This window comes from Labeo rohita, chromosome 12 (assembly GCF_022985175.1).
Source record: "Labeo rohita strain BAU-BD-2019 chromosome 12, IGBB_LRoh.1.0, whole genome shotgun sequence".
Classification (NCBI taxonomy): domain Eukaryota; kingdom Metazoa; phylum Chordata; class Actinopteri; order Cypriniformes; family Cyprinidae; genus Labeo; species Labeo rohita.
This window is the reverse complement of record NC_066880.1, coordinates 29,519,802-29,545,403: the sequence shown is the minus strand read 5'-3', so window position 1 is coordinate 29,545,403 and position 25,602 is coordinate 29,519,802. Positions and strand designations below refer to the sequence as shown.

The 25,602-nt window shown below is 33.6% G+C and overlaps 2 protein-coding genes across 3 annotated transcripts in view; one reads left to right on the top strand and one right to left on the bottom strand.

Moving 5' to 3' along the window:
- The window catches only part of LOC127173962 (zinc transporter ZIP11), a 165,867-nt gene extending 154,108 nt beyond the window's left edge, over positions 1-11,759 (bottom strand). For both annotated transcript variants that reach the window (XM_051124094.1, XM_051124095.1), the window contains exons 1-3: positions 11,642-11,759; positions 10,956-11,068; positions 9,620-9,658 (exon numbers count right to left, since the gene is read on the bottom strand). In XM_051124094.1, coding sequence (XP_050980051.1) covers positions 9,620-9,658; positions 10,956-11,068; positions 11,642-11,744 — 255 coding nt within the window. In that variant the 5' untranslated portion in view covers positions 11,745-11,759. The remainder of the gene's footprint in view (positions 1-9,619; positions 9,659-10,955; positions 11,069-11,641) is intronic.
- Positions 11,760-15,612: 3,853 nt separating this feature from the next.
- LOC127173963 (somatostatin receptor type 2) lies at positions 15,613-20,370 on the top strand. The gene has a single exon (XM_051124096.1). It carries the CDS (start codon positions 17,831-17,833, stop codon positions 18,866-18,868), a length of 1,038 nt encoding a protein of 345 aa, XP_050980053.1. The 5' UTR covers positions 15,613-17,830; the 3' UTR covers positions 18,869-20,370.
- The last annotated feature ends 5,232 nt before the right edge of the window (positions 20,371-25,602 follow it).

Below are 25,602 nucleotides of genomic sequence, written 5' to 3'. Positions count from 1 at the left end.
TAATTAATTAGCCTGCCTTCAGGTGGAAACACTTTTACATCCTGATCGTAACTCACTGTCAGTAAATGTGCCGTTGTGCTGTTGCGTTTCCTCTCACACTGAGTTATTCTGTTTGAAGCCAATCACTGACATGAATGACAGCCTTCCTGTGCATGTGTGTGTGTGTGTGTGTGACTGCGTCGGTCTGAGGCTCTAGTATTTTCAGTTCTTCTTGAATCATGGACCCATGGGTTTCCAGCAGAAATACTGAAGCACTGCACTAACATCCACATCTTGTTCACAACAACTTTGAGTGAAGTGGAAACGCGTTCAGTTATAATGCATCATAACAAATTCAGGTCCATTTTGAACCAGAAAAGGCATCAAATTTCCAAAAAAAAGGAACAAAAGTAAAGGAACAAAATTATGCAGGTGTTTTAAGACCATCATCATTTATTTGTTTCACTTTTTTTTTAGGAAAACTAAAATGGAACTGAATTTGGTTGATAAATATGTATGTCTATTGACCACAAAAAAAAAAAAAAAAATTTTTAGCACATAAAATGAATTTTAGTTTGAAGACTTTTTTTAAGAGTAATGTGTTATTTTATTTATTTATTTATTTTTATGTTGTTTTGTTAGAAATAATTATGTAAGTTTCATAAACATATACTGTTTTTGAGCAAGTATGAGATATAAATTCATGTAAATGTAATTTAATTATTTATTCCAATGGGGGTAATTCTGATGTCTTTAATTTAAATAAATGAATGTAAAAAATAAATTAATAAATGAACTGAATAAATATAGATAAATATGTTTATGTATTAAATCATATTTTTTGTACTTTTTCTTTATAAATAAATAAATAAAGCATTTAACTAAAATGTATACAATACATAAAAATGCATTAATGAATAAATACACTTAATAAATATATAAAAAACGTATATAAAATAAAGTATCAGAAATCAAATTTTAAATAAAGAACAAAAAATGAACAAATAAAGAAATTAAAGCTTTACTTAATAAAGTACATTAATGTATTTAATGAATAAATACGTATAAAAATACATAAATATATATAATTAAATAATAATTAAATAAATAAATACAATAAATAAAAGCATTAATCAAGAAAATGTTAATTAAATAAATGTATTGAATAAATGTTTTAAATAAATAAAAAAATGCATATGATACATAAATAAACATAAAAAATAAATGTATAAATTTATTAAATAAACTAATAAATATTTGTATAAATAAATAAATAATTTGTATATGTATACAATACATAAAAACAAATTAAATAAATGGACTTAATAAATAAAAGCTTACATAAACAAGCTTTAATTAATAGAGAAATGTATTACATACGTAAGTGTATTTAATAAATAAATGTGTTTACAAATAAATAAACGTATTGAATAAATGAACACATTTATTTATTTGGTAACTTTACAATAAGGTGTTGTTTGTTTACATTAGTTGATGTATTAACTAACAGGGTGTTCATGATTCCCACCTCGTGCCTCAGTCAAGTGATAATAAACATTTTAATCCAAATACAGATGAGAAAATGTGTTTTTGACACTGTAAAACATCTTATTCAATATAAACGGCATGCGACCGCTCCATAACCTCCAGCACAACAAACCAAGCAATCGTATTAAAATAGAGAGCAACATGTGAGTTTCAAAAACAGAGTAAAATATTGCATCACCACAAAAAAACTCATTTTTTGAAAGGAAACCTGCCAGACACAACAGTCTAAGAACAACAAACTGAAAGAAAATAAAGAGACTTTACTCCAACATGCCAAACGAAGTCCAGAGGAAATACCGAAGCTCAACAGCAGGTCAAATGTAGATTTATAGCCCTGTCTCATATTTCTAAATACTATTTCAGTGAATGACGCATGTAGGTTTCAATGAACGTCATTAAAGTTGATGAAGAAATGCAGAAAAACTCCAGAAAACGAGCAGCTCGACAGCAACGCAAGAACAGATCTGAAACTCAACACAAATGAACTAACGAATCATTCAGCCGATGACTGCTTTGCTTTATAAAGAGAAAACATTGACAGGAACCAAACAAAAACTAAAAAGGAAACCGTAACCTCAAAACTCCCTCTGATGTCTAAGCATTCATATCACGTCATTTACAGGAACGTAACTGCATTAGCACACACATGTCATGACACAGTATGACTGTGACTTACTTATCACACACATGTGAAAATCTATGTGTTCAATACTTGTCTGTGTAAACAGATGAAGTGAATTATAAACCTGATCATGTTCATAGCAGACGCAGCAGCAGTGATTTCTTAACATATAGTTCATAATGGCCAGATTTAATTATCTATATAATAAGTTCTGCAAAAAAATACATATATCACCACAACCTAAAACACATTGTTTTTATCATACTTATTTCTTCATGCATATTTCTTAGTTTACTCTATAGGGGCCTATGATTTCCACGATGTGGAAAACATAGACAGAATCATGGAATCCAGTCATAGAAATGGAATTTATTGAATAACGCGGAATGTCACGGAATTTGTCAAAGTTTGAATGAATTAATCAAAAGTAGGTCATTACACTTAAATCAAACCGCAATATGGACCAGTATCTGTAAATATTACACCGCAAAAATACCATTTAAACGTGAATCCTGCATGTTCTGCATGTCTCTGTTTTAATTAATGGAGCAGACGAGCAGTGATTTCAGCGTCTGTCGTCTCAATTAATGAGGACATAAACACATGAACAGTATCTGCTAAGAGTCACTTCATGAGCATTTGACCGTTCCATTTTAGGAAAACTAGCGTTATATCATATACACACAGAAATGTAAAGGTAGACACGGCAACCCGTCAAAAGTCCGGTTTAACTTGAAGAAATTGTGCCAGATACATATTACTGCTATTACAAATACTACTAAAATGAAACAAACATTATTTTTTAGGGTATAATCACACAACATTTCTTCCATGTTTTAATTTTAATAGTAAATTCCCTTTGTTTGCCAAAAGTTTGCTTAATTTTCAATAATTAAAAGATGAATTAAATTAATGTTTTATGCCTTTATCTGATAACCAGAACGTTTTAAATACACAACACAGAATTTATGAGGGTAAGTACGAATTTAATAATTAGACATGCCAAAACACAGAATTAGATAACAATAAAACATGTCCCTAAATAAAATAAATAAATAATAAAATTTAATTTAACCGTTAAAAAGGAGTTGAGAAAAATTAAAACCGGAAAAAACGGAATCCAGAAAAATTAAAATGGAAAAAACGCAATTTGGAAAAAAAATAAATAAAACGGAATTTGGGAAAAAAAATAAAAGGATTTTATAGGGCCCTAACTTTAAATGCAGCTTTATAGATTATAATCAATCAAAAATTACAATTAAAAATGTAAATGTAGACTTTTCTGGTGTCCATTACATCAGGTTCTAACAAAATCCAGATAGTTACAGGTCTATATATACGTACATATACATACACACACAAACATTATTATATATATATATATATATATATATATATATACACACATATATGTTGTGTTATGTGTTACCAGCTGTGGTCCGATCCCCTTAAAACTTTGCATGCTTGTTTAGAATCACCTGTTGCATGCACTTAGTAGGTTTCATGAAGTTTTGAGTTTTCCTTTAGGCTTTATAGGATTTGGGGTAAATTTGGACAGGCTATGACCAAGATCCCATTATACCCTAAATGTCAACTTTTTTTTGAAAATGATTGACCTAGAGAATCCAGAGAATTGTACTGCAGTGCTTTTTACCAGATTGAGCAAAAAAACTAGGACTAGTTCACAAAAGTAGGTTTTTCACATCTTCTCAATCATTTAACAAACAATTTGTCCGGAATAAGGAGTTCATGTGATACGAATATCACACACGTTTGAAAAACCACACTACGTACAATTGTTTACGCCTTTGAAAAATGCAATACTGTCCCCCAGCGGCCAATTTCTTTCTAATTTCTCTCAGAGCCGTGAATCAAACAGACCCACCAAGTTTTGCTCCGATCGTCCTCTCTTAACCTTGTCTAACAGGTGCTCAAATTTCATCAGCCAATGGCAGCCTTGGTTTTTGAGATATGCAAATGTCCTTGTAGACGCTTGTGGCACTTTGGTCCAAGACCATGCAAATAAATTATTTTGAAAGGACAAACAGCTGCGCAGTTATAGCCATTTCTATGTTTTTTTTCCCCCGAATAGCACCACCAAGTGGGCACGCTCTGCGATTTTTGTCCTGTGACCTCAGATTGAGCTCTTACATAAATGTTCTGAGTTTGGCAAATATATTTCACTCCTTTCAGAAGTTATAGGCATTTTACTAAAAGCAGCACTGCCCCTTTCAAACATTTTGGTGTCCCTTTGCAACAGTGAGTTAAAAGTTCAACTTTTTTATCATTATTGATATTCACCCTCCAGACAATCTTTCTGCACTGGTTTGGTTCTGAAAATTTTGCTTTACAATTTAATCTGACGGGTGTGTTTTTTCCGCCATAAGCCATGGAATCCAACAACATAAGACACTGGTTTAGGAGTTATGAGCGATTTCGGACTTTTGTTCACTGTAGCGCCCCCGTCAGGCCAATTGGGGTGAGCCTTGGTCACATTGTAGGCAGTGTGAGTACTACCATCCCTCCAAATTTCAAGTGTCTACGATTTACGGTTTGGTCGGCACGGTCAGTTTTACGTGTAGATCTCTGATCCATGACCATTCTAACAGTTACAATATGGGTTCAGTGCTACGCGTTTGAACCACTAGATATATCTACACTTTTAGATCTGTTAAAAAAAAAATTTAAATGTATGAAAAAGCAGCTTTGTCATAAATGCAGCAGAATTGCCAGTAATATCTTGAGACTTTGAAACCAAGCATGTACATTTACAGTTTTATTATTGCAGAGACAATCACCTAGAATGACCCGTTTCCCCTTTAAGAGATAATTAAAATTACATTTTACAATTATCATCTGCTATATTAATACAATAAAAATTTAAAAACACCAAAGAAAAATGATTAAAATTTCAATGCATGCAGGTTAAGCTAAACATTACGATACATCAGAATTAAGAGTGACCCGAGGTAGAAATAATTAGTAATTATAACACATGAATGACTTAATTACCAATTAAACTGTAATTGATTTCTTTTTTCTGAGCTCTAATAGAGCCCCAGTATTTATCCAACACTTCATGCTGTTCACATGAGCATTGCTCTCATCCTGAACTCACTGAACACTATTGATTCATAATCAGGTTCAGTGATGGGAATGAAGAGCTCTAGACCTGCTTCAGTTCTACATCCTGATTCAATAAATCCATCCACTGACACTCAGAGGAGCTCGATGCGACACACATTTCAACTTGGGCCTATACTTTGTCCTGGTTTTGTCCAACTTTTTCAATTTCACAGTTAATAAACAACACTGAAACTGTCTGAGAAACACACCTCCGGAAAGTCTGCATTCACTGCCTCATTCCAACACATTATCCATGCACTGCTTTCAAAGGTCTCCAGCTTTCCACTTTTAACCTTTAAATGCATACTGTAATTTAAAACAAATCTAAAACACACTTTCACGACCATGGGTATCTCATTTATAAAGACAACCCACTTTACAAACCGCAGTTCATCTTAAATTCAAGTGCAATGTAAAGAAGTGCATTAAAAAAATGAAAAAATTTTATATATATATATATATATATATATATATATATATATCAGTGTATTGAACTCAAGAATCTCTAGTTTTCTGCTTTTAACCTAAATAGTAATTTAGAAAAATCCAGATCACACTTTTTAAGGGACCATGGACTCTCATTTATAAAGGCACGTACAGATATGAATGTACAACAATTTCTGGAATATTACTAGAAACGATTTATAAAATGTATATATGGACCAAAAAAAATCCTGGACCTAAATGCATCCCACTTTAGAAAAAAAATCCAACCACAATGTGAACAAGCACATTAACTCCACCTACACATATATACACTACTGCTCAAAAGTTTGGGATCAGTAAGACTTGTAATGTTTTGTAAAGAAGTATCTTATGCTCATCAAGACTGCATTTATTTGATCAAAAATACAGAAAAAAAACAATAATACTGCAAAATGTTATTACAATATAAAATAATGGTTTTTATTTTAATATACTTTAAAATATAATTTATTCCTGTGATGCAAAGCTGAATTTTCATCAGCTGTTACTCCAGTCTTCCAGTCAGTTTCAGACACAATATTATCTGTTTTTGGGCAACTTTAGATCCAAACGAAGCCCGAACTATTCACACACTGCTGTGGCATTTTGTTCCTGAATGAATCAGTGTTTCAGAACAAATCAACGAATCAGTGATTCTATTCACAGAGTCACTTGCTGTGCTCCTGAGTAAAGCAACCATTTAAATGAATGGGTTGCACGAATGATTCAATGACTCGCTCATTAAGATTTTGACTTGCTGCCATCTACTGCCAATTTCAGTTTCATATTTAAAGTATCAGTTCATTTTTATTTTCAGGCTTTGATATCCAAAATATTATTTTTAAAGCTAAACTTACAGCATCATTTATGCAACTGTAATTGCAGTGTAAATGCTGCTTTAGATGCAGCTTCTGTGCTACTTCTGCAGTGCAAAAATGAATTTTGCAGATCCCGATTTCATTTTAATCGGTAACAGCTTATAATTATTAACCTAAATTAATTTACAGATTAAATGTTTATGTCATTTATGTATATTTATATCTAACAACTTCAGGAAAAATGCCCTGGAAATCAATTTGAGCAGGGAAATATAACGAAATGTTCTGGAAAAAGTTCATCAGCAGAGAGTATGACAGACAAAATATTGTCTAATTATCATTATCCACAAAATCCAAAATGATATCAATACTGCCAATATTGCATACTCGTAATAGGATGTTCAGAAAATTGGCCTGCCAAATCGCAGTTAGATAATAATGAGAATGAGACTCAAAATGCTACATTTTATAGTGGAAATAAATCAGAAATAAATTGTTTTTTTCCTCAGAAAACTGAAGTACATTAGAAGTGAGCCATATAATAAACAAGGAAAAATGTTGTAATTCTTAAAAAATTCGACTCTCTTGTCACTGTTGTTGAACAGCAGCAAATTCAAGCTCAAGTTTGGACTGCTTTACATCCCAATCCTTAATTACCTTTTTTCACTCTTCACTTTCTAACAAAAAGCCAAAACACACACACACACACACACACCGACTACAAGTTCCAGTGATTACAGCCATTAATCTTCAGTGGAAAACAAAGCAAAGAGCGAACAAATGCGTCCTCTAAACATTTATTTCTGGTGACGACTATTGTTGAAAACATCACCCACCTCCCGGAGTTATAATTGACCACACAAATCAGACCAACAGCCGTTCAGCATTTCTTAAACTCCCTAACAGCCCGTCCAGATCCCATCACCCACCTATCACCATTCCTTCAGTGTAGAACCAGGGAGAATGATCTTCTTGAATATTTGCTCTTGGCAATGTCATGATGCCAGATGCTGTGGTGTTTCAGAAACACAGATGCTTCAGGCAAAACAAGACCACCAAACTAAAGAACGATCCATGTGGACAACAGCAGATCCCCGAAAGAGGAGGAGGAGGAAGATGATGATAAAGTAATAAACTAAGGACACTGCATGTGTGTGTTTGTGTGTTTTATTCTGCATTCCAAGTAATATCAATAAAACTGCAGCTGAGTTGTTTTGATTAAAGAATAATAACTAAAAAAAAAATATATATATATATATTTATACATTTATAACAGTTTTTGGTAATATATATATATAATATATTTTGTTTGCACATATATATATATATATTATAAATTATAATATATTATCATATCATCATATCATATTATACACACACATATGTATATATATATACATATATATATTTGTTATAAAATGCAAAACAAATGTGTGTGTATGTATATATATATATATATATATGTGTGTGTGTGTGTGTGTGTGTGTATAATATGATATGATAATATATTATAATTTATAATATATTATAATTTATAATATATATATATATATATATATGTGCAAAACAAAAAATAACTAAATACGAAATAAAATCTAATTGAAAATATTATATATAATAATATATAATAATAATAATAATGATAATTATATATATATATATATATATATATTTTTTTTTTTTTTTTTTTTTTTCCAGTTTTAGTTTTTTGGTAAATACAGATGAACTAAATGAAAATGAAAAATGTCAATTGGCTGAAATCATTTGTATATAAAATATAATAATTTTCATATATTATTTCATTTCAGTTCATGTTTATTTTAAGTAACAGAAATGTTTTTTATGGATTTTGTTCATTAAAATAACCCTATTTTATTTTATTATAGATTTTATATACATTTTACAGAGAGAGAGGGAGAATATTAAATCATAAAAATACAAAATAATTATGTATTATTATAAATGATATTATATACACACATACACACACACAGCTTTAGTTAAAAGTCTTGAATTTACAGTATTTAAAGGTGAAAAGGTTTAAATGTCAGCGTTTTATGAAGATTATTCGAAGAAGAAACAAAAGCCTTCTTTCCAAACCGTTTCTCATATTAGGGACAGGAACACACAATATATCAACTAAAAGTAGCCTATAATACGAATTTGACTGAATATTATCATAACCTGTAAAATATTAAAGCAAGACACTGATTTTACAAAGTTAAACCAATAAAACTGCCTAGAGAGAGCCATTTAACTTGTGGATAAAGATTACAGTGAGTAACACAGAGAAATTACTTTAATCACAGCATGGTAAACTATAAAGCATCTGCTTAAAACCCCAGCGACTCTGTATAAAATATCACAAGCATCTAGAAAAGGAGCAGCAACATGTTTCTAATTAGCAACCAAAAATATATCATTCTTTTCCGGTTTTATAGATCAACATGCTCTTTAAAAGACAAACTGTCATCGAGTACAATCACATTTAGAGGTTAAAATGATCTTAATCTCTGTACCCTGAGCAAAGCAATAAAACTACGCTAAAATGCATTGAAGATTGAGCATCATTATACAGGTTCTCAGTTTGTAATGAACATGGGGGCACAAAAAACATTTATACCATGTATTAGTCTGAATCTACTAAACATGCATATTTAATGTCATGGAAATTATATTTTCTCATCTTCAATGAAAGATCATTTTTCACGGTCCTTCAGGCGAGCACAAAAGGGGAGCTGTTGTTTCTGAACATTTGATAATAATCCAGCAAACCTGGTGTTGCATTCAAATATTTCAGATAATCAAAACGGGATTCTGTAATTAACTCTGGGTCACAAATAAATAACATCTATTCTTTTTAAGCCTTAATGAACAACAAAGCGCATAACGTGCTCCTGCATGTCCGCGCTGAATGAATTTCAAATATCTGTTGCATTGTGTAAAGAAAAAAAGAGATGTGATGCGAACACACCATGAGAATGTACGGCAAAAAGGGGAAGAAATGATGGACACATAAATCAAAGAAGGAAAGTAAAAAACAGGGTTGAGGGTTTCTTACCCCTGCGGCAAATCCCAGACTGCCATCCAAGATACGCTTCTGTGAGGAAAAAAGAAAAGATAGAACGTAAAAACAACAAAAATCATTCAGTCAAATAAATAAATAAAATGTAAAAAATGACAGATGTTTTTGCCAGACATTTTACATAAGAAATACAGCACCTAACAGTTTGCATTTTACAGTTTTAACTTAAGTTTACTGTAAAAACTGTATATTTTATAAACCGATATAATGTTAATATACCAACACACAACACTAAATAATGCTAAATATGTTAATAGTAATAACCCGAAAGCACGTAACTGATATAAAAAAAAATATTTAAAAAAATAAAAAACATCTAATGTGAGCTGTGACAGAAAATTCTGGGAATGTAGGTTTTTTTTTTGTTTTACAGTTATAGTTTTTTTTTTTTTTTGTAAATTATAAAATGACTTGTTCTTTTTTACTTCCAAAAATGATACATTTAAAATGACATGAAATTCCTTGTTAGATCACATTGTTTATTGTATATAGTAAGGAACTTTAAAAAAGTTTTTAGCATTTTTATAGATGTTTATTAATAAAATTACAGCTAAACATTCAAAACATCACATGAACACAGTTTCACTCACCTTGACTCTAAAATTAAAATAAAAAAAAATAAAACAAGTATTAAAATGTAAAATAATAATAATAATAATAATTAAATTTTTATTATATTTTAAATAAATATTTTCATAATTTCATCACTCACTAAACGTTAAGCCAAACCTGTTATACTTGAAGAAATGTGAACTAAAAGTCATTTAAACACTCTCATGTTCAAAACCTCATGTTCAAAAAAAAGATAATTTGAAGAACGTGGGTAACAAAACGGTTTCTGGTAGCAGTATGGTGGGAAAAAAAATACTGTGGAAGTCTACCAGCAACTATCCCTTTAACTTTCATTATATGGAAAACAGTGGTCAGTACATTTTCATAATATCTTCTTCTGTCCATATGCAACCCTGAGCCACAAAACCAGTCATAAGAGTCATTAGTAATGCATATTACTAATCAAAAATTAAGTTTTGATACATTTACGGTAGAAAATGTACAAAATATCTTCACAGAACATGATCTTTACTTAATATCCTAACGATTTTTGGCATAAAAGAGAAATTGATCATTTTGACCCATATAATGTATTTTTTGGCTATTGCTATAAATATACCCGAGCTACTTAAGACTGGTTTTGTGCTTCAGAGTCACATATGATGACATCATTTTCATTTTTCCATTCCTTTAAGTCTCTCTCTATATCCCGCTATTACCACCCTGTCTGATGTAACCCAGTTGAAGTAACCCGTCTCACCTGTCTGCTGGAGAAGATGAAGACCAGAGCGGCGCCAGCTGCGGTGAGGCCCCAGGTGAACAGGGTCCCCAGCAGGGCCTGAACTACAGGACTGACACCTGCAATCATGGTGCCTGCGAATGAAACACAGACAGACGGAGAATGCAGTTTATTCCTCACACAGACGGGCGTGTGAACCAAATCCTATTTATCCAGGATATGTGCAAACACTGCAGCTCTGTAAACTAAAACAAGCCCATTTACAACCATCATGTTTATTTAAAGGCTGAATTAAGATGCACTTAATGATAAGCTCAGCTTATATAGTTTATAATTACTGTTTAATCTGCCATATTTATGTTACAATGTATCTGTAGACTGGTGTCAGCTCTGAGTGGGTGCAACAGCTGTTATTATGCATGAATCAAAAAATGAAACAAAGTAACACTGCAGTTTCCTCCTACTGAAACAATGTTTACTAACAGTCTCACAAATGACATTATAACGCAAATACAAATGAAACCACACAGACTGAAAGAATCCTACAAAGTTCATCTGCTGAAGATCATCTTGAACTGTTTGATTTAAATATTTCAGTATTTCGGAAAGAGAAAATAAACGCGTCGATAACAGACTCGTGTTTTTGAGCCTGCTTTCATTCATTTTATTAGCTCTGAATACACTACTTACTATTGAACAGTACTTACTGTTTACAGACACCGACTGAACAGCTTCACTTCCTGCTTCCCTGTGTACACATGTCTGTGTTACTGCCGAAGTCCCGCCTCTCTCGAGCTCCCATTGGTTCATTCACACACGCAACTGAGTTTTAAAGTGACCACGTCAGCTACGTTCCAACAGGTTACCGCGTAAAGTTCACGATTTACCTAAAGGTTTACAGCTGAATAATGTTGTGATCTCGTGTTTTAGAGACTAACTTCATTTGTTATATGTTTTTCTCCATGCTAGATTATTCTGGAAGGATTTGGAAACTTATATTAGAAGAAAATAATGCGTTAACCTTTTAGGGAAAATATAAATAAATATAAATACATAAAACAATAAATATAAATTGTCATTTACTTTCTGATATTGTGATCTGCTGCTATATGTACTGTAAAAAAACAACAAAATCGAGTCAAACAAAAACAAATATCATTTCTACTTTTCATTTTAATGTATTAGATGCCCTTTCTTTGTAATTATTTAAAAAAAATACATTAATTAATGAAATAATTATACAATTATTGAATTGTTCATTTTATTTTTATGATTTTTTTTATTCCCTGGACCCCTGACTGTATTATTCTGTATCTGCATGTGACCTGATATATTCACGCTGCTTTATATTCAAGTGACCCAAAGCTGAATCCCTTTTTAAGTCACATTCCAAATATAAATATAAATACATAAAACAATAAATATAAATACATACAAATTTGTCATTTACATGTGCTGCTGTATACACTGTAAAAAAATAAATAAATAAATAAATAAATAAAATAAAAAATAAACAAAATCAAATCTGTAAATAAAACAAATATTTATTGGGTACATTTTACAATAAAATACCATTTCCCCTTTTATTTAAATGTGTTTGCTGCCTTTTCATTGTAATTATTTTTATTTATTTATTTATTTTCATTTTATTTATTTTTATTTTATTTAATTATTATATAAATATAAATACATAAAACAATACATATAAATACATAAAAATTTGTCATTTACTTCTTGATATTGTGATCTGCTGCTGTATATCCTGTAAAAAATGAATAAAACACAAATAAACAAAATCTAATCTGTAAATAAAATAAATATTGCTTGTGTACATTTTACAATAAATATATATTTTTACAATAATATATATATATTTTAATTATTCCCTGCACCTCTGACTGTATTATTCTGTCTTCATTGCATGTGCCGTGATATTTTCATGCTGCTTTGTATTCAAACGACCCGAGTTTGAACCCCTTTTAAATCATATTCCAATCCCATCAATGATACAATTATAAAATTTAATACATTTTACAATATATTATTTCTCTAATCAACCTTTTCTTATCTCTAGTCCTTTATCTTTTAATTTTTGTCATGTGCATTCTTTAATTAGCTCCTTTATATTCTTCAGTTATTACTCTACTTTTATCTTTCATCTCTTTTCTCATTTATTTGATCTAATTTCATTTGATAACGACAGCTTTCCTAGAAAGCCATCTGATTATGTATCCTGTCCCGCTTCACGTCTTTTGCATGGTGAGCAGACTGTTGTTTCTTTCATTCTTTCAATGTGATTCACTAACCATGAACTTCTGATGTATGTTCATCTGTAAGAACTTAGAAGAGTCTTCAGTGAAGTCTGAAGTTTTTGAAAGAGCATGGGACCACAAACTGAAATATTAAAATGGCTTCCATCATATTAGTTTTTATTGTGACATACTGGATTTCTCTTTAGGAATTTCCAGTCAGCACTGAAACATGAAAAATAAAGCATCACTGAACTTTACAAGTGATTCATTACGGTCATGTGCACTGAGATTTCTAATTCGGCTTAAAGGAGAAGTCCACTTCCAGAACAACAATTCACAAATAATTTACTCACCCCCTTGTCATCCAAGATGTTCATGTCTTTCTGTCTTCAGTCGTAAAGAAATTATGGTAAGGAAAACATTTCAGGATTTTTCTTCATATAATGGAGTTCAATTGTGCCCCTGATTCTGAACTTCCAAAATGTAGTTTAAATGCAGCTTCAAAGGCTCTAAACGATCCCAGCCGAGGAAGAAGGGTCTTATCTAGCAAAACGATCTGTCATTTTTTTTTGGAAAATAAAAATGTGTATACTTTTTCAGCACAAAAGCTCGTGTAGCACAGGTTCTGGCATGCACGTTCACGACACTGCGTACTATTGAATCATACAGACCCAGTGTTTACAAAGCGAACGCGCAAAGACTAAGAAAGTGCAAGTAAGACAAACGCTGTTTACAAACAAACATGTCAGACGATTCAGAAGTTGTAGGAGAAAATAAGATGGAGTTTTTCACCATACTCTACCTTTTTGAGCCAGAGTACACAGACGATGAACTTAGACATGATTCGTAGTAGTGATGGGAAGTTCGGATCATTTGACCAACTTGGACCTTTGAGTCTCGTTCAGCAAAATGAACGCATCTTTTGTCGAGTCATTTCATTAATTTTAGCAAAATCAGCATCACGTGACAGCCCCATAAGACGAACAAATGACTCGAAAAACACAAAGACTCGAAACAGGTGAACTAATTCCAGTACAGAACCTAACAGGATGTTGCGCATGCGCGACTGAACGAATCACTCCCGAGACAACTCGTTCTTCGCGAGTCACATTAAAGATTCGTTAAAAATGAACGACCCGTGGACGCGCATCCAAGAGCCTGTGCTACGCAAGCTTTTGTGCATAAAAAGTATACAAATTTTTATTTTCCGAAAAAAAATGACAGATCGTTTCACTAGATAAGACACTTCTTTCTCGTCTGGGATCGTTTAGAGCCTTTGAAGCTGCATTTAAACTACATTTTGGAAGTTCAAAATCGGGGGCACAATTGAAGTCCATTATATGAAGAAAAAACCTGAAATGTTTTCCTCAAAAACCATAATTTCTTTATGACTGAAGACAGAAAGACATGAACATCTTGGATGACAAGGGGGTGAGTAAATTATTTGTAAATTGTTGTTTCTCCTTTGAGATGAATGATAACCCATGAGAAATCAGATCAGAGAAGAGAGACGAAAGATTAAAGGGGGGTAATTTCAGTAACACTGAAAACAGAAATAATGAAACTAATTAAAAACACACACATACAACAAAAGTCGAAAGAATTAAAAGATGCAGAGATGAGACCAGGATTGTGCATTAAAGGTTTCCATAGTTCTTCTTTCCCAATTCTTAGAAGCTACAACATGCTATTTGTAAAACCGGTATGTTTCTTGTTAAGAGATGCAAGAAAACTCCAGCCCAGAACAGTGAAACCAAATGCCGGCCATGTAGATTTATTGGAGAGGACTGGATACCTGTCTTCAAGTCACTTGAGGCCCCATAAACCTCTAAATAAGCTCAGCCTGCAAAGCATTTCCAAGTTTACAGTAACATGCCAAGGGAAAATTCCAAATTCTAGGAACGTTTTTGCGGAATTTGCAGTAGAGTGAACTCCAAAACATTTCGCGCGTTGCATAACGACATATCCGCTACCAAAACCGTGCCTGTCGGTGAGGTGAGCGTATAGCCTACTTTATAACCATTATCCCCCTCAGTTACTGTTATCCTGGGAAGTTCACTGTGAGAATTGCGGCATTCCAACTATGCGTGTCAGAGGAGGAACAGGACTAAGGTGATCGCTCATTACTCTTGCCCTTTTATCTGCGACCGTTTCCACCCGCCGAGGCCTTGATAAATGATTCACTGACCAACAAACAAAGACAATCAGCGAGAAATCTAAACACCGAAGGGGGGGACGCAGCACATTAAAACAAGCAGAGGGAGACGAGCCAGATTCATCACTCATCCTTTGGGGACGTATTTGGAAAGTGGGTGGCCCAGAGGGGAAGTTGGGGGTTGATCAGCTCAGATTGACCCCCCACTGAACTGCGAGGGAAGGGAGGAAACAGAGGGGTGGAGAGAAGGAGGAAAGTGAGAGGGAGTGAGCAAGGGAGTGTGAAAGAAAGAGGCTGGATGGACCTTCTGACAAGGGTGTTTAGTTATGAAAACAAAAGTATTGTAACAGATGGCACCCTGGAAACCTCATAACAGCGGATTGGAACGAGCCGGCGCTGCTTATCGGGAGTCGACGGATGACTTTACACACACACACACATACACACACTCTGGGCGCTGCTGGGGGGATATATAAGATCTCACTAGGAGGGTCAAACACCCATTGGATTGCTGCTTTGGAGTCTAGATCTTACAACAAATACCAGTCGTTCGAGTGCCAGCTTTTTGGGTTGAAGTTTGTTTTTCTGCCAAGCTTGTGCTGAAATTTCTTCAAAGACCTACTGGGGAAGTTCTTCAGGTGGGAAAAATAAACCAGCTTCCAGGACAAGGTGGATGCAAACCTGTGGAGATCAAGAACAAATTCTGGCAAGATCTGATACGTTTTGAACTTGCAAGGACTGCAAGGACTACGAACTGTGTTTGAGTAAAAAACTGGTCAAGCTCTAATACGTTTGAACTTCTGCAAGGAGTACAAACCATTGTCTTCCAAAAATTTTTTGCAGTTTCTAATGCGTTTGAGCTTTTGCAAGGAGTAACATCCATTTTGGCCAGAAATTTTGGCAAGAGCTGATATATCTGAACTTTTCTTGCAAGGACTACAAGCTGTCTTTGAACAGAAAATTTGTCAAGATTTATTACGTTTGAACTGCAAGGACTACAAACATTTTTTTTTTCAAGAATTGTTGCCGTTTTCTACTACGTTTGTACTACAAAGGACTGCAAAGTATTTTTTTCCCAGATATTTCAGCAAGTTCTAATACATTTTACCTTCTCCTGCAAGGACTAACATCCATTTTGACAAAAAATTTTGGCAAGATCTAACACATTTGAACTTGCAGGGACTACAAACTGTCTTTGACCAGAAAAATGGTCAAGTTTTAATACGTTTGAGCTTCTGCAGGAACAACAAACCAATATCTTCCAGCAATTTTGACTGTTTCTAATACATTTGAACATTTTCAAGGACTAACATCCATTTTTGACCAGAAAAATTGTCAAGTTTTAATACGTTTGAAGTGCAAGGACTTCAAACCATTTTTGACATTTTGCCAAGACTTAATACACCTAAACAATATTTTGTCAAGTGCTAATACACCTGAACTTCTGCAAAGTCTAACTCCCATTTTTTAACAGAAATTCTGAAAATTTATAATACATTTCAACTTCTGCAGGGACTACAAACCATTTTCTTCCAGAATTTTTGCCAGTTTTTAATCTAATACGTTTGAATTGCAAGGACTAACATTCATTTTTGGCCAGAAATTTTGGCAAGATCTAATACATTTAAACTTTTCTTGCACAGACTATAAACTGTTTTTGACCAGAAAATTTCTAACACGTTTGTACCTCTACAAGGACCACAAATCATATTTTTCCCAGAAATTTCATTAAGTTATAATATGTTTGAACAACTTCTGCAATGACTACAAACCATTTTTGATATTTCGCCAAGATCTAATACACCTTAGCAATATTTTGGCAAGTTCTAATACATTAGAACTTTTTTTTGCAGGGACTACAAATCATTTCTGAGCAGAAGATTTGTCAAGTTTTAATACGTTTGAACTTCTGCAAGGACTACGAACCATTTTCTTCCAGAAATTTTGCCAGTTTCTACTACGTATGAGCTTTTGCAAGGACTGACATTCATTTTTGACCTGATATTCTAACAAGATCTAAAAAGTTTGAACTTCTGCAAGAACAACACACCATTTTTTAACAGAAATTTTGGAAGTCTAACAGAAGTTCTAATAGGGTTGCACTTCTGCAAGGACTACAAACCATTTTTGACATTTCGCCAATATCTACTACATTTGAACTTCTCCTGTTAGGACCACAAAACATTTTTTCCCAGGACTTTCAGCAAGTTCTAATACATTTATTTTTCTCCTGCAAGGACTGACATCCATTTTTGACCAGAAATTCTGACAAGATCTAATACGTTTGAACTTCTGCAAGGACTTCAAACCATTTTTGACATTTAGCCAAGATCTAACACAACTGAACTCCTCCAAGGACTACAAACGATATCTGACCAGAAATTTAAGCAAGATCTAATACATTTGATCTTCTGCAAGGACTAACATTCATTTTTGATAATACATCTGATCTCCTCCCCCAAAGAATTACAACCTGTTTTCAACCAGAAATGGAAACCGCGAAACCCATGGCAATGTTTTACGACAACGTATCGATTCTAGATCTAAACAGCGCTGCGATAAACAACGTCTACATTCACGAGGACTTCGATGCGTTCAGCATCACCATGGCCATCTTGTACCTGGCGGTGTGCATTGTGGGATTGACCGGAAACTCGCTGGTCATCGTCACCATTCTAAAACTGGACAAAATGTCTTCGGCGACCACCGTCTACATTTTCAACTTGGCTTTGGCGGACGGACTCTTCATGGTAGGACTCCCGTTCATTGCTATCCAAAACTTCCAGGACCAGTGGATTTTCGGAGACGCCGTTTGCAAGCTGGTTATGGTTCTGGACGGCATCAATCAATTCACGAGTGTGTTCTGCTTAACCGTGATGAGTGTTGATCGCTACATGGCTCTGGTAGATCCACTGCGCTTCACTCAGTGGCGGACGCCACGACGTGCGAAAATCATCGCTGCACTAATGTGGTTCATCTCTTTGTTTCCAGTGATACCAATGGCTATTCATTTTTCTGCCAACTACGGTTTGTGCACTGTTGACCCTCATGTTGCGTCTGACACTTGGTGGTTGGCCTTTCTTAGCTACACCTTCGTACTGGGCTTCGCCTTGCCATTCACCATAATGATTGTGTTTTACACAGCACTTCTAGTGACTCTGAGAAACGCCAGACAGCAAACGTCATCTTCAGTAGAAAGTCAAAGGTTTGAGAAACAGGTTACTAAGATGGTAGTGGCGGTTGTTTTGGTCTTTGGCATCTGCTGGCTGCCGTTCTACGTCTTCAACTTTTGTTCTCTGCACCAAATAAATGTTGTGCTCGATTTTACACGTGGCTTTGAGTTTGTTGTGCTCCTGTCGTACTCGTGGAGCTGCGCCAATCCAATATTATACGCGTGCCTGTCGGAAACCTTTCGAAGGCATTTCCACGCCCTCCTCTGCCCTCACAAGAGCTCACAGACACATTGCGACAGAGACACCGAGGGGTTCGTTCTGCACGACACCAACGTGCAAAGCGTGCTTGCTTAGTACGTCTTTGTTTTAGATATTTAGAAGGGTTTGTGTCGTAATGCATTCCCACTTTGTAAACAGACAATTTTTCTTTGACACATTTTTCTAGTACACTTCAAAGTATGAGTCTCTGAGATTGTGTTTGTGTCTGTGCAATTGAGAAAAAGACATGAGCAGACTGGGGCGTGATAAGTGGCGGGTGGAAGTCGATAACTCACCCTGTTCTGCGGCAAAGCTTTTTCAACACAAAAGCAAAGTTCCACGCAAAGGAAGGGCCGTGCTGTAAGGATGATTATGCAATTTCTGCCCTCCTGTACAAGTGCTGTCAGACTGATTGTGGACTTCGGATGATGTCATGGTTGTCATGGCATCCAGCTTGGACCAAATATTTGAGGATTTTTGTGCGACTGTTGCCGAATGACACATGAGAAAAGAATGTGGTTGAGAATTTTTGAAAACAGTTGATAAATTAGATGTTAATGGCCAACACTGGTTTGTGTATATATATGTATGAAGAGTTTATTTGCAAAAACAGATAACTGTTTTTTTTTTTTTAATAATTAAAAAAATCATGTTTTTTATAGTGTTAACATGTTGTTGTTGTTTTTTAACCTAATCAAAATAACCCAGCTGCAGTTTGACTGAGATTAACTGGAATGCACAATTAAAAAACATAATTTTCATAATCTGTTTTTGCAAATCAACTCTTCATATCTATATAGTAATTAATAACACATGATATTTTAAATATATGGCAATATATATAATCTACACAGGGTAATATATATGTTATTATTTCATTTTTGTATATATATATATATATTACTATCTTTTTTGGATTTATTTTTTTATTTTTTTGCTTTGAAGTAATTATGCTTTGTAACTTTTTGATAATATATTCTGAACTTATGATTAGAAGTGAACAATTTACCCTTGTTTTCAGTGTATCACAGCATTTGCCACTATTTTATGCTTCTGCTTTGATGTTAATATTTCACTTTATTGCATGTATAGAATATTTGCACATAATCATCCAAAACATATATTTGGGGGGGAGTTCGTGCGTGACCCTGGACCACAAAACCAGTCTTAAGTAGCATGGGTATATTTGTAGCAATAGCCAAAAATACATTGTATGGGTCACAATTATTGATTTTTCTTTTATGCCAAAAATCATTAGGATATTAAGTAAAATTCATGTTCCATGAAGATATTTTGTAAATTTCCTACCATAAATATATCAAAGCCATATTTTTGATTAGTAATATGCATTGCTAAGAACTTCATTTGGACAACTTTAAAGGTGATATTCTCAATATTTTGATTTTTTTGCACCCTTAGATTCAAGATTTTTAAATAGTTGTTAGGATATTGTTCTATACATCAATGGAAAGTGCATCAGCTTTCAGATGATGCATAAATCTCAGTTTCAAAAAACTGACCCTTATGACTGGTTTTGTGGTCCAGGATCACAAATTGCTTTCTACATATGTAATTTATCATTGTTCATAAACATTAAAATTCACAGCTGATGACACAGTGTGTTTCTCTTTGTTCAAGTGCGCAGACTGAACTATTTAAACATTTATGAATCTCTGAGCACCTCCTTTCAAAGCTTTTTAGTGGAAGCTGTCAAAAGAGCAAGTTTTCAGTTTAAACTTTCAGAGAAACAGACATGCACCCAATATGAGGCATTTCTGCTTCAAAATGTATAAATGTATAACCACTTGCAGAGAAAAACAAATCTGTCATCTACTTCAAGTTCGACTCTGGTTGGTATTAATATCTTGACAGCTTTGAAGGCTTGCAACTGAGAAATGCATTAAGAAAACAGCGCACAACACTGCTTTGTTTCACATCTGGCCCACATTCGAAATGTTATAAACGTGTTGTTTTTGCAGCAGTTTTACAGGCAGCCGAGGTGCAATTTAAGACTGTAACATACCTTTCCTTATTCAGTATTCATGACAAAAGGGGAACCTGGTAGCATAAAAATTTTCATGAACACACATGTATACATGTAAACGCATATACATACACCTCTCTTGAAATCATCATTGTTACCTGGCATCCTGTTAAAAATAAATAAATAAATATGCATACTGACTAAAGCTTTTAAATGGACTCTGGGGCATCACATGTCCAGTGCAGGTCTATAATGTATAGGAATATAATGAATAGTTTCTGGAGTTTATTAAAATGGCACAAGTAAAAATTTTAATTAACAAACTGCCCCATTTTGCATTCATCTTCTATAACTGATTGACAATAAAAAATCACCTTTAAAATTGATGTGACTCAAACATGTTCCTAAAAAGGTAAAAAACAGATGTAGCTTTTATACTAACAGCCACTGGGAACATAACGGAAATGTTAAATGAATTCTCATATACGTATGAGACAGGACTTGGTGGGAGACGGTATGCTTAGATTAGAACACTTAAAATGCTTCATTCCCATGTACAAATGTTGAAGAAGAGTATCCCATGGCTCCATGACGAATATGCTTTCATGACGATTCTCAAAAATTTGTACCTCTGACATTAAGCAGATGCACTCTAAGCTCATCAAATCTTCTAAAAAATGATTTAGATACAAAATTAGAAGGTTAGCAATAGCTCTCACGCACATTATGTACCAAAACAATTTTAAATAACATCTCTCATGAGGTTATGGGATCATGTCCCTCATTACTCTGACCAAAGGGCAGCATCTATATTGTGTCATTAGCATCTAAATGGAAAATTACTAATTGAGAATCAGCATCAACATTTTGCATACAAATAAAATATAACATTATGTATAACAAGTATAGTATACATATTATGTAAAACTGTGTATTAACAACTTTAATTTAAATGGTTCCTAGTTCTGTTTTTGTGTCGGTCTTGTCCAGAAATGTTTCACTTTAACCCTGCCATTATATATCCAGTTGACACTTTAAAATACTATAGTTAACACTACATTTGACCATTTTTAACAACAAAACTGACCGCTAGTTCAGCTGTCACTTCTTTGTTACTGATGACCCGGGCTGTCTAAAAGGTTTCATAAATTGTTTCCCAACCTTTGGCTTTGCGCCTTAGAAAACATCCTTTTAAACTGCTAGCTTGGCAATTTGACTATAATCATCTATTATCAGTAGTTATCACTGTGCCTATACATGGACAAAAGCTTTTAATTGGTCTTTTAATGTCCAGTGCAGACCGTATAGGTTTGTGACATATGAGGCATATAATGAATAGATTAGTAGGACAGTAAGAGAGCCATATGAAGCTATTAAAAAATAAGAATAATAATTTAACAAACTGCCTCATCTTGCATTCATATTCTATTTAACCTTAAATCTTTATAACTAATTGCATTTAAAGTTGATGTGATTCAAACCAAACAGTAATTTTCTTTAATGACTCTCTGGCAATAAAACATGTTCTTAAAAAGGCAAGAACAGCTCTATTTAGCTTTTATACTAACATACACTGGGAACATAATGAAAATGGTAAATGAATGCTTACTCGTTTTTACTGACGGTGATCCAGTGACGTTGCGATGCAGTTTTCCAAGTAGTGTCTAACCCCCATTATATTTTTGAAGATTAAACAAGTTTCTCTTCACAAATAGGTCTAATGTATTATTACGTTTAGTTTATCAGTGAGTAAAGCAATTGTAGATACCGCTACACTGCTTAGTTGTTCTATGTAAACAGACGCAAGGCGGAAGTCTTTTGACGGCTTTGCCGCCTCCGAGCGTCGTGTTTAAAATGGCGGGCAAAGTAAAAAGATTAAAAAACGCGTCACGAGAACCTGCGCTATTGTCCATTTTACTTAACATCGAATCACACACACACGTTCTGCGTGAACAGCCCTTAAACTTTAATTTAGCTCACACCCATTAATGTTAAGTCATCGTCATTGTTTCAAAGAACTGATTATTTTATAATAGGTCGATATATATAGGCTACATTTTTTATGAATAATACAATTTTGTCTTTTCCTGGAAGTCATGAACATTTCCACCATCCAATATTTCCTCCCCATCTCAAATGATGTGTTTGATAACATTCGCCATCAAGAAATGGCATTTGAAACATTTTTGGAATAAAATGGCAATAATGGAATAAAAAGCATTTTAAAAGGTATAAAAAATAAATGACAAAGGCACGGTAAAAAGCTTCCAGTTTTAATGAAACCTTCACATGACAAAAAGAAGAAAGTCGAAATCTGTTTTAATAAAAATCAGCAACTGGGACATGAAAGTGCCCAAAGTTAAAGAAACACAGAAATGCTTTGCTTTCTCATTACTAATGCATAATCCTCTCTCTTTCAACCACACACCATCTTAACAACCCTATCAGATTTTCCCATTGCTATACTTTGTCAGCTTAAGAACAATGGATTTCCTTTCACTGTTGCCCTTTTATTGAAACTTGAATTTAATTTAAAACAGTATTTCAGAGAACAATGCAAGTATCCATTTAGTTAGAGCCTCATAACAAGTTGATACCCAAAAAAGGGCTCACTGTTATCAAATATAATGGATACTCTTTCTGTTTCAGTACATATTTCAATTAAATTGTTCATCATTTTGACTTAATACTCTTTATTTTTTTAAGTTGAGTCTGTTTATTGTCATTGCCGCAGTTTACCTTTCATCAAGGCTTTTCATGACTTATCTGTCATTGACCTTTAACCCCATATATTCTCAGTTCCTGCTCATGTTGACTAAGTGCTGTCAGAGGTGAAGGCCCACTGGTGTGTTTACCACTTCTGTTAGGATTGAGGATTTCAGTTCATTTAAAGCACAGAAACTCTGTTTCTGGCACTCAAAAAATAAATAAAAAGACTAAAGATAACTGTGACTTTTTTCTCACAGTTGTGAATCTACACCTCACAGTCCAATTCTGAGAAAAAAAACTTTTGTCCTACAACTGTGAGTTAACATCTCAGAATTCTGACTTTATAACTCACAATTGCTCAAATTTATGTCTAGCAATTCTCAGACAAGAATTGTAAGGAAAAAAGATGAAATACAAGATGTAAACCTGCAATTTTCAGATAAAAAGTAAGAATTATGAGATAAAAAGTCTCAATTAGCACCTCCCTCATAGCACACGTACATCACGGAGACATCTATTTGACATCTGGGATTTCATCTGCACAGTGTATTGTCTATAGGTCATTTCCAATTAGATGTCAAATAGACGTTTACTAGATGTCTTTAAGATGTTTATGATTTAGAATGCATGTAAAACTGACATCTGTCAGATATTTGTACACAGCAGATGCTTTCCAGATAAAGTAATTTTTAACAGACATCTTGCAGACGTACATGTGCCATCTGGGCTATTTTTATTATTTCTATTTAGCAACGTAAACATGCTTTCAAAGGAATACTAATGTATTATTTTTAAGGTAGGTGTGGGAATGGGTCAATTTTTAACTTAAACTTGTGCAAAGCTTCCAGTGTCGTTCCCTTATAGTTAATTTATCTTACAAAAACAGTTTGTTACGCTGCTTGATATTGCAAACTGCCATGTTCCCAGATAGCACACGTCTGCAAGATGTCTGTTAAAGATCACTTGATCTGGAAAGCATCTGCTGTGTACAAACATCTGACAGACGTCTGTAAGATTTCATTTTTACAAACATTCTAAATCATAAACATCTTAAAGACATCTAATAGACATCTATTTGACATCTGATAGGAAACATCCAATAGAGGTATTGCAGATGAGCAAACGATCTAAAAAATATGTCTTGCAGATGTAAATGCAGACGTCTAATAGACGTCTCTGTGATGTACATGTGCTCTCAGGGTTATATAATTTTAATTTATTATAAGAATCATAAACATACTGGTTAAGTGCAAATAATTTTTGCCTTTACTGCACACTGTTATTTCTTTAGTTATTTCCCAGAAAGCACACATACATTTGCAAGATGTCTGTTAAAGATCAGTTGATCTGGAAAGCATCTGCTGTGTACAAACATCTGACAGATGCCTGTAAGATGTCAGTTTTGCATACATTGTAAATCATAAACATCTTAAAGACATCTAATAGACGTCTATTTGACATCTGAAAGGATGTATTGCAGATGAGCAAAGAATCTAAAAAATATGTCATGCAGATGTACATGCACACGTCAAATAGATGTTTATTAGATGTCTTTAAGATGTTTATGATTTATGTAAAACTTACATCTTAAAGATGTCTGTCAGATGTTTGTACACAGCAGTTGCTTTCCAGATCAACCGATCTTTAACAGACGTCTTGTATATGTACGTGTGCTATCTGGGCTACTTTTATTATTTTTATTTAGCGACAGAAACATGCTTTCAAAGGAATGCTAACCCAGATAGCACACGTACATCTGCAAGATGTCTGTTAAAGATCAGTTAATCTGGAAAAGATCTGCTGTGTACAAACATCTGACAGACGTCTGTAAGATGTCAGTTTTACATACATTCTAAATCATAAACATCTTAAAGACATCTAATAGACATCTATTTGACATCTGATAGGAAACATCCAATAGAGGTATTGCAGATGAGCAAACGATCTAAAAAATTCGTCTTGCAGATGTAAATGCAGACCTCAAATAGACGTCTCTGTGATGTACATGTGCTCTCAAGGTTATATAATTTTAATTCATTAAAGGAATCATAAACATACTGGTTAAGCGCAAATAATTTTTGCCTTTACTGGACATTGTTATTTCTTTAGTTATTTCCCAGAAAGCACACATATATTT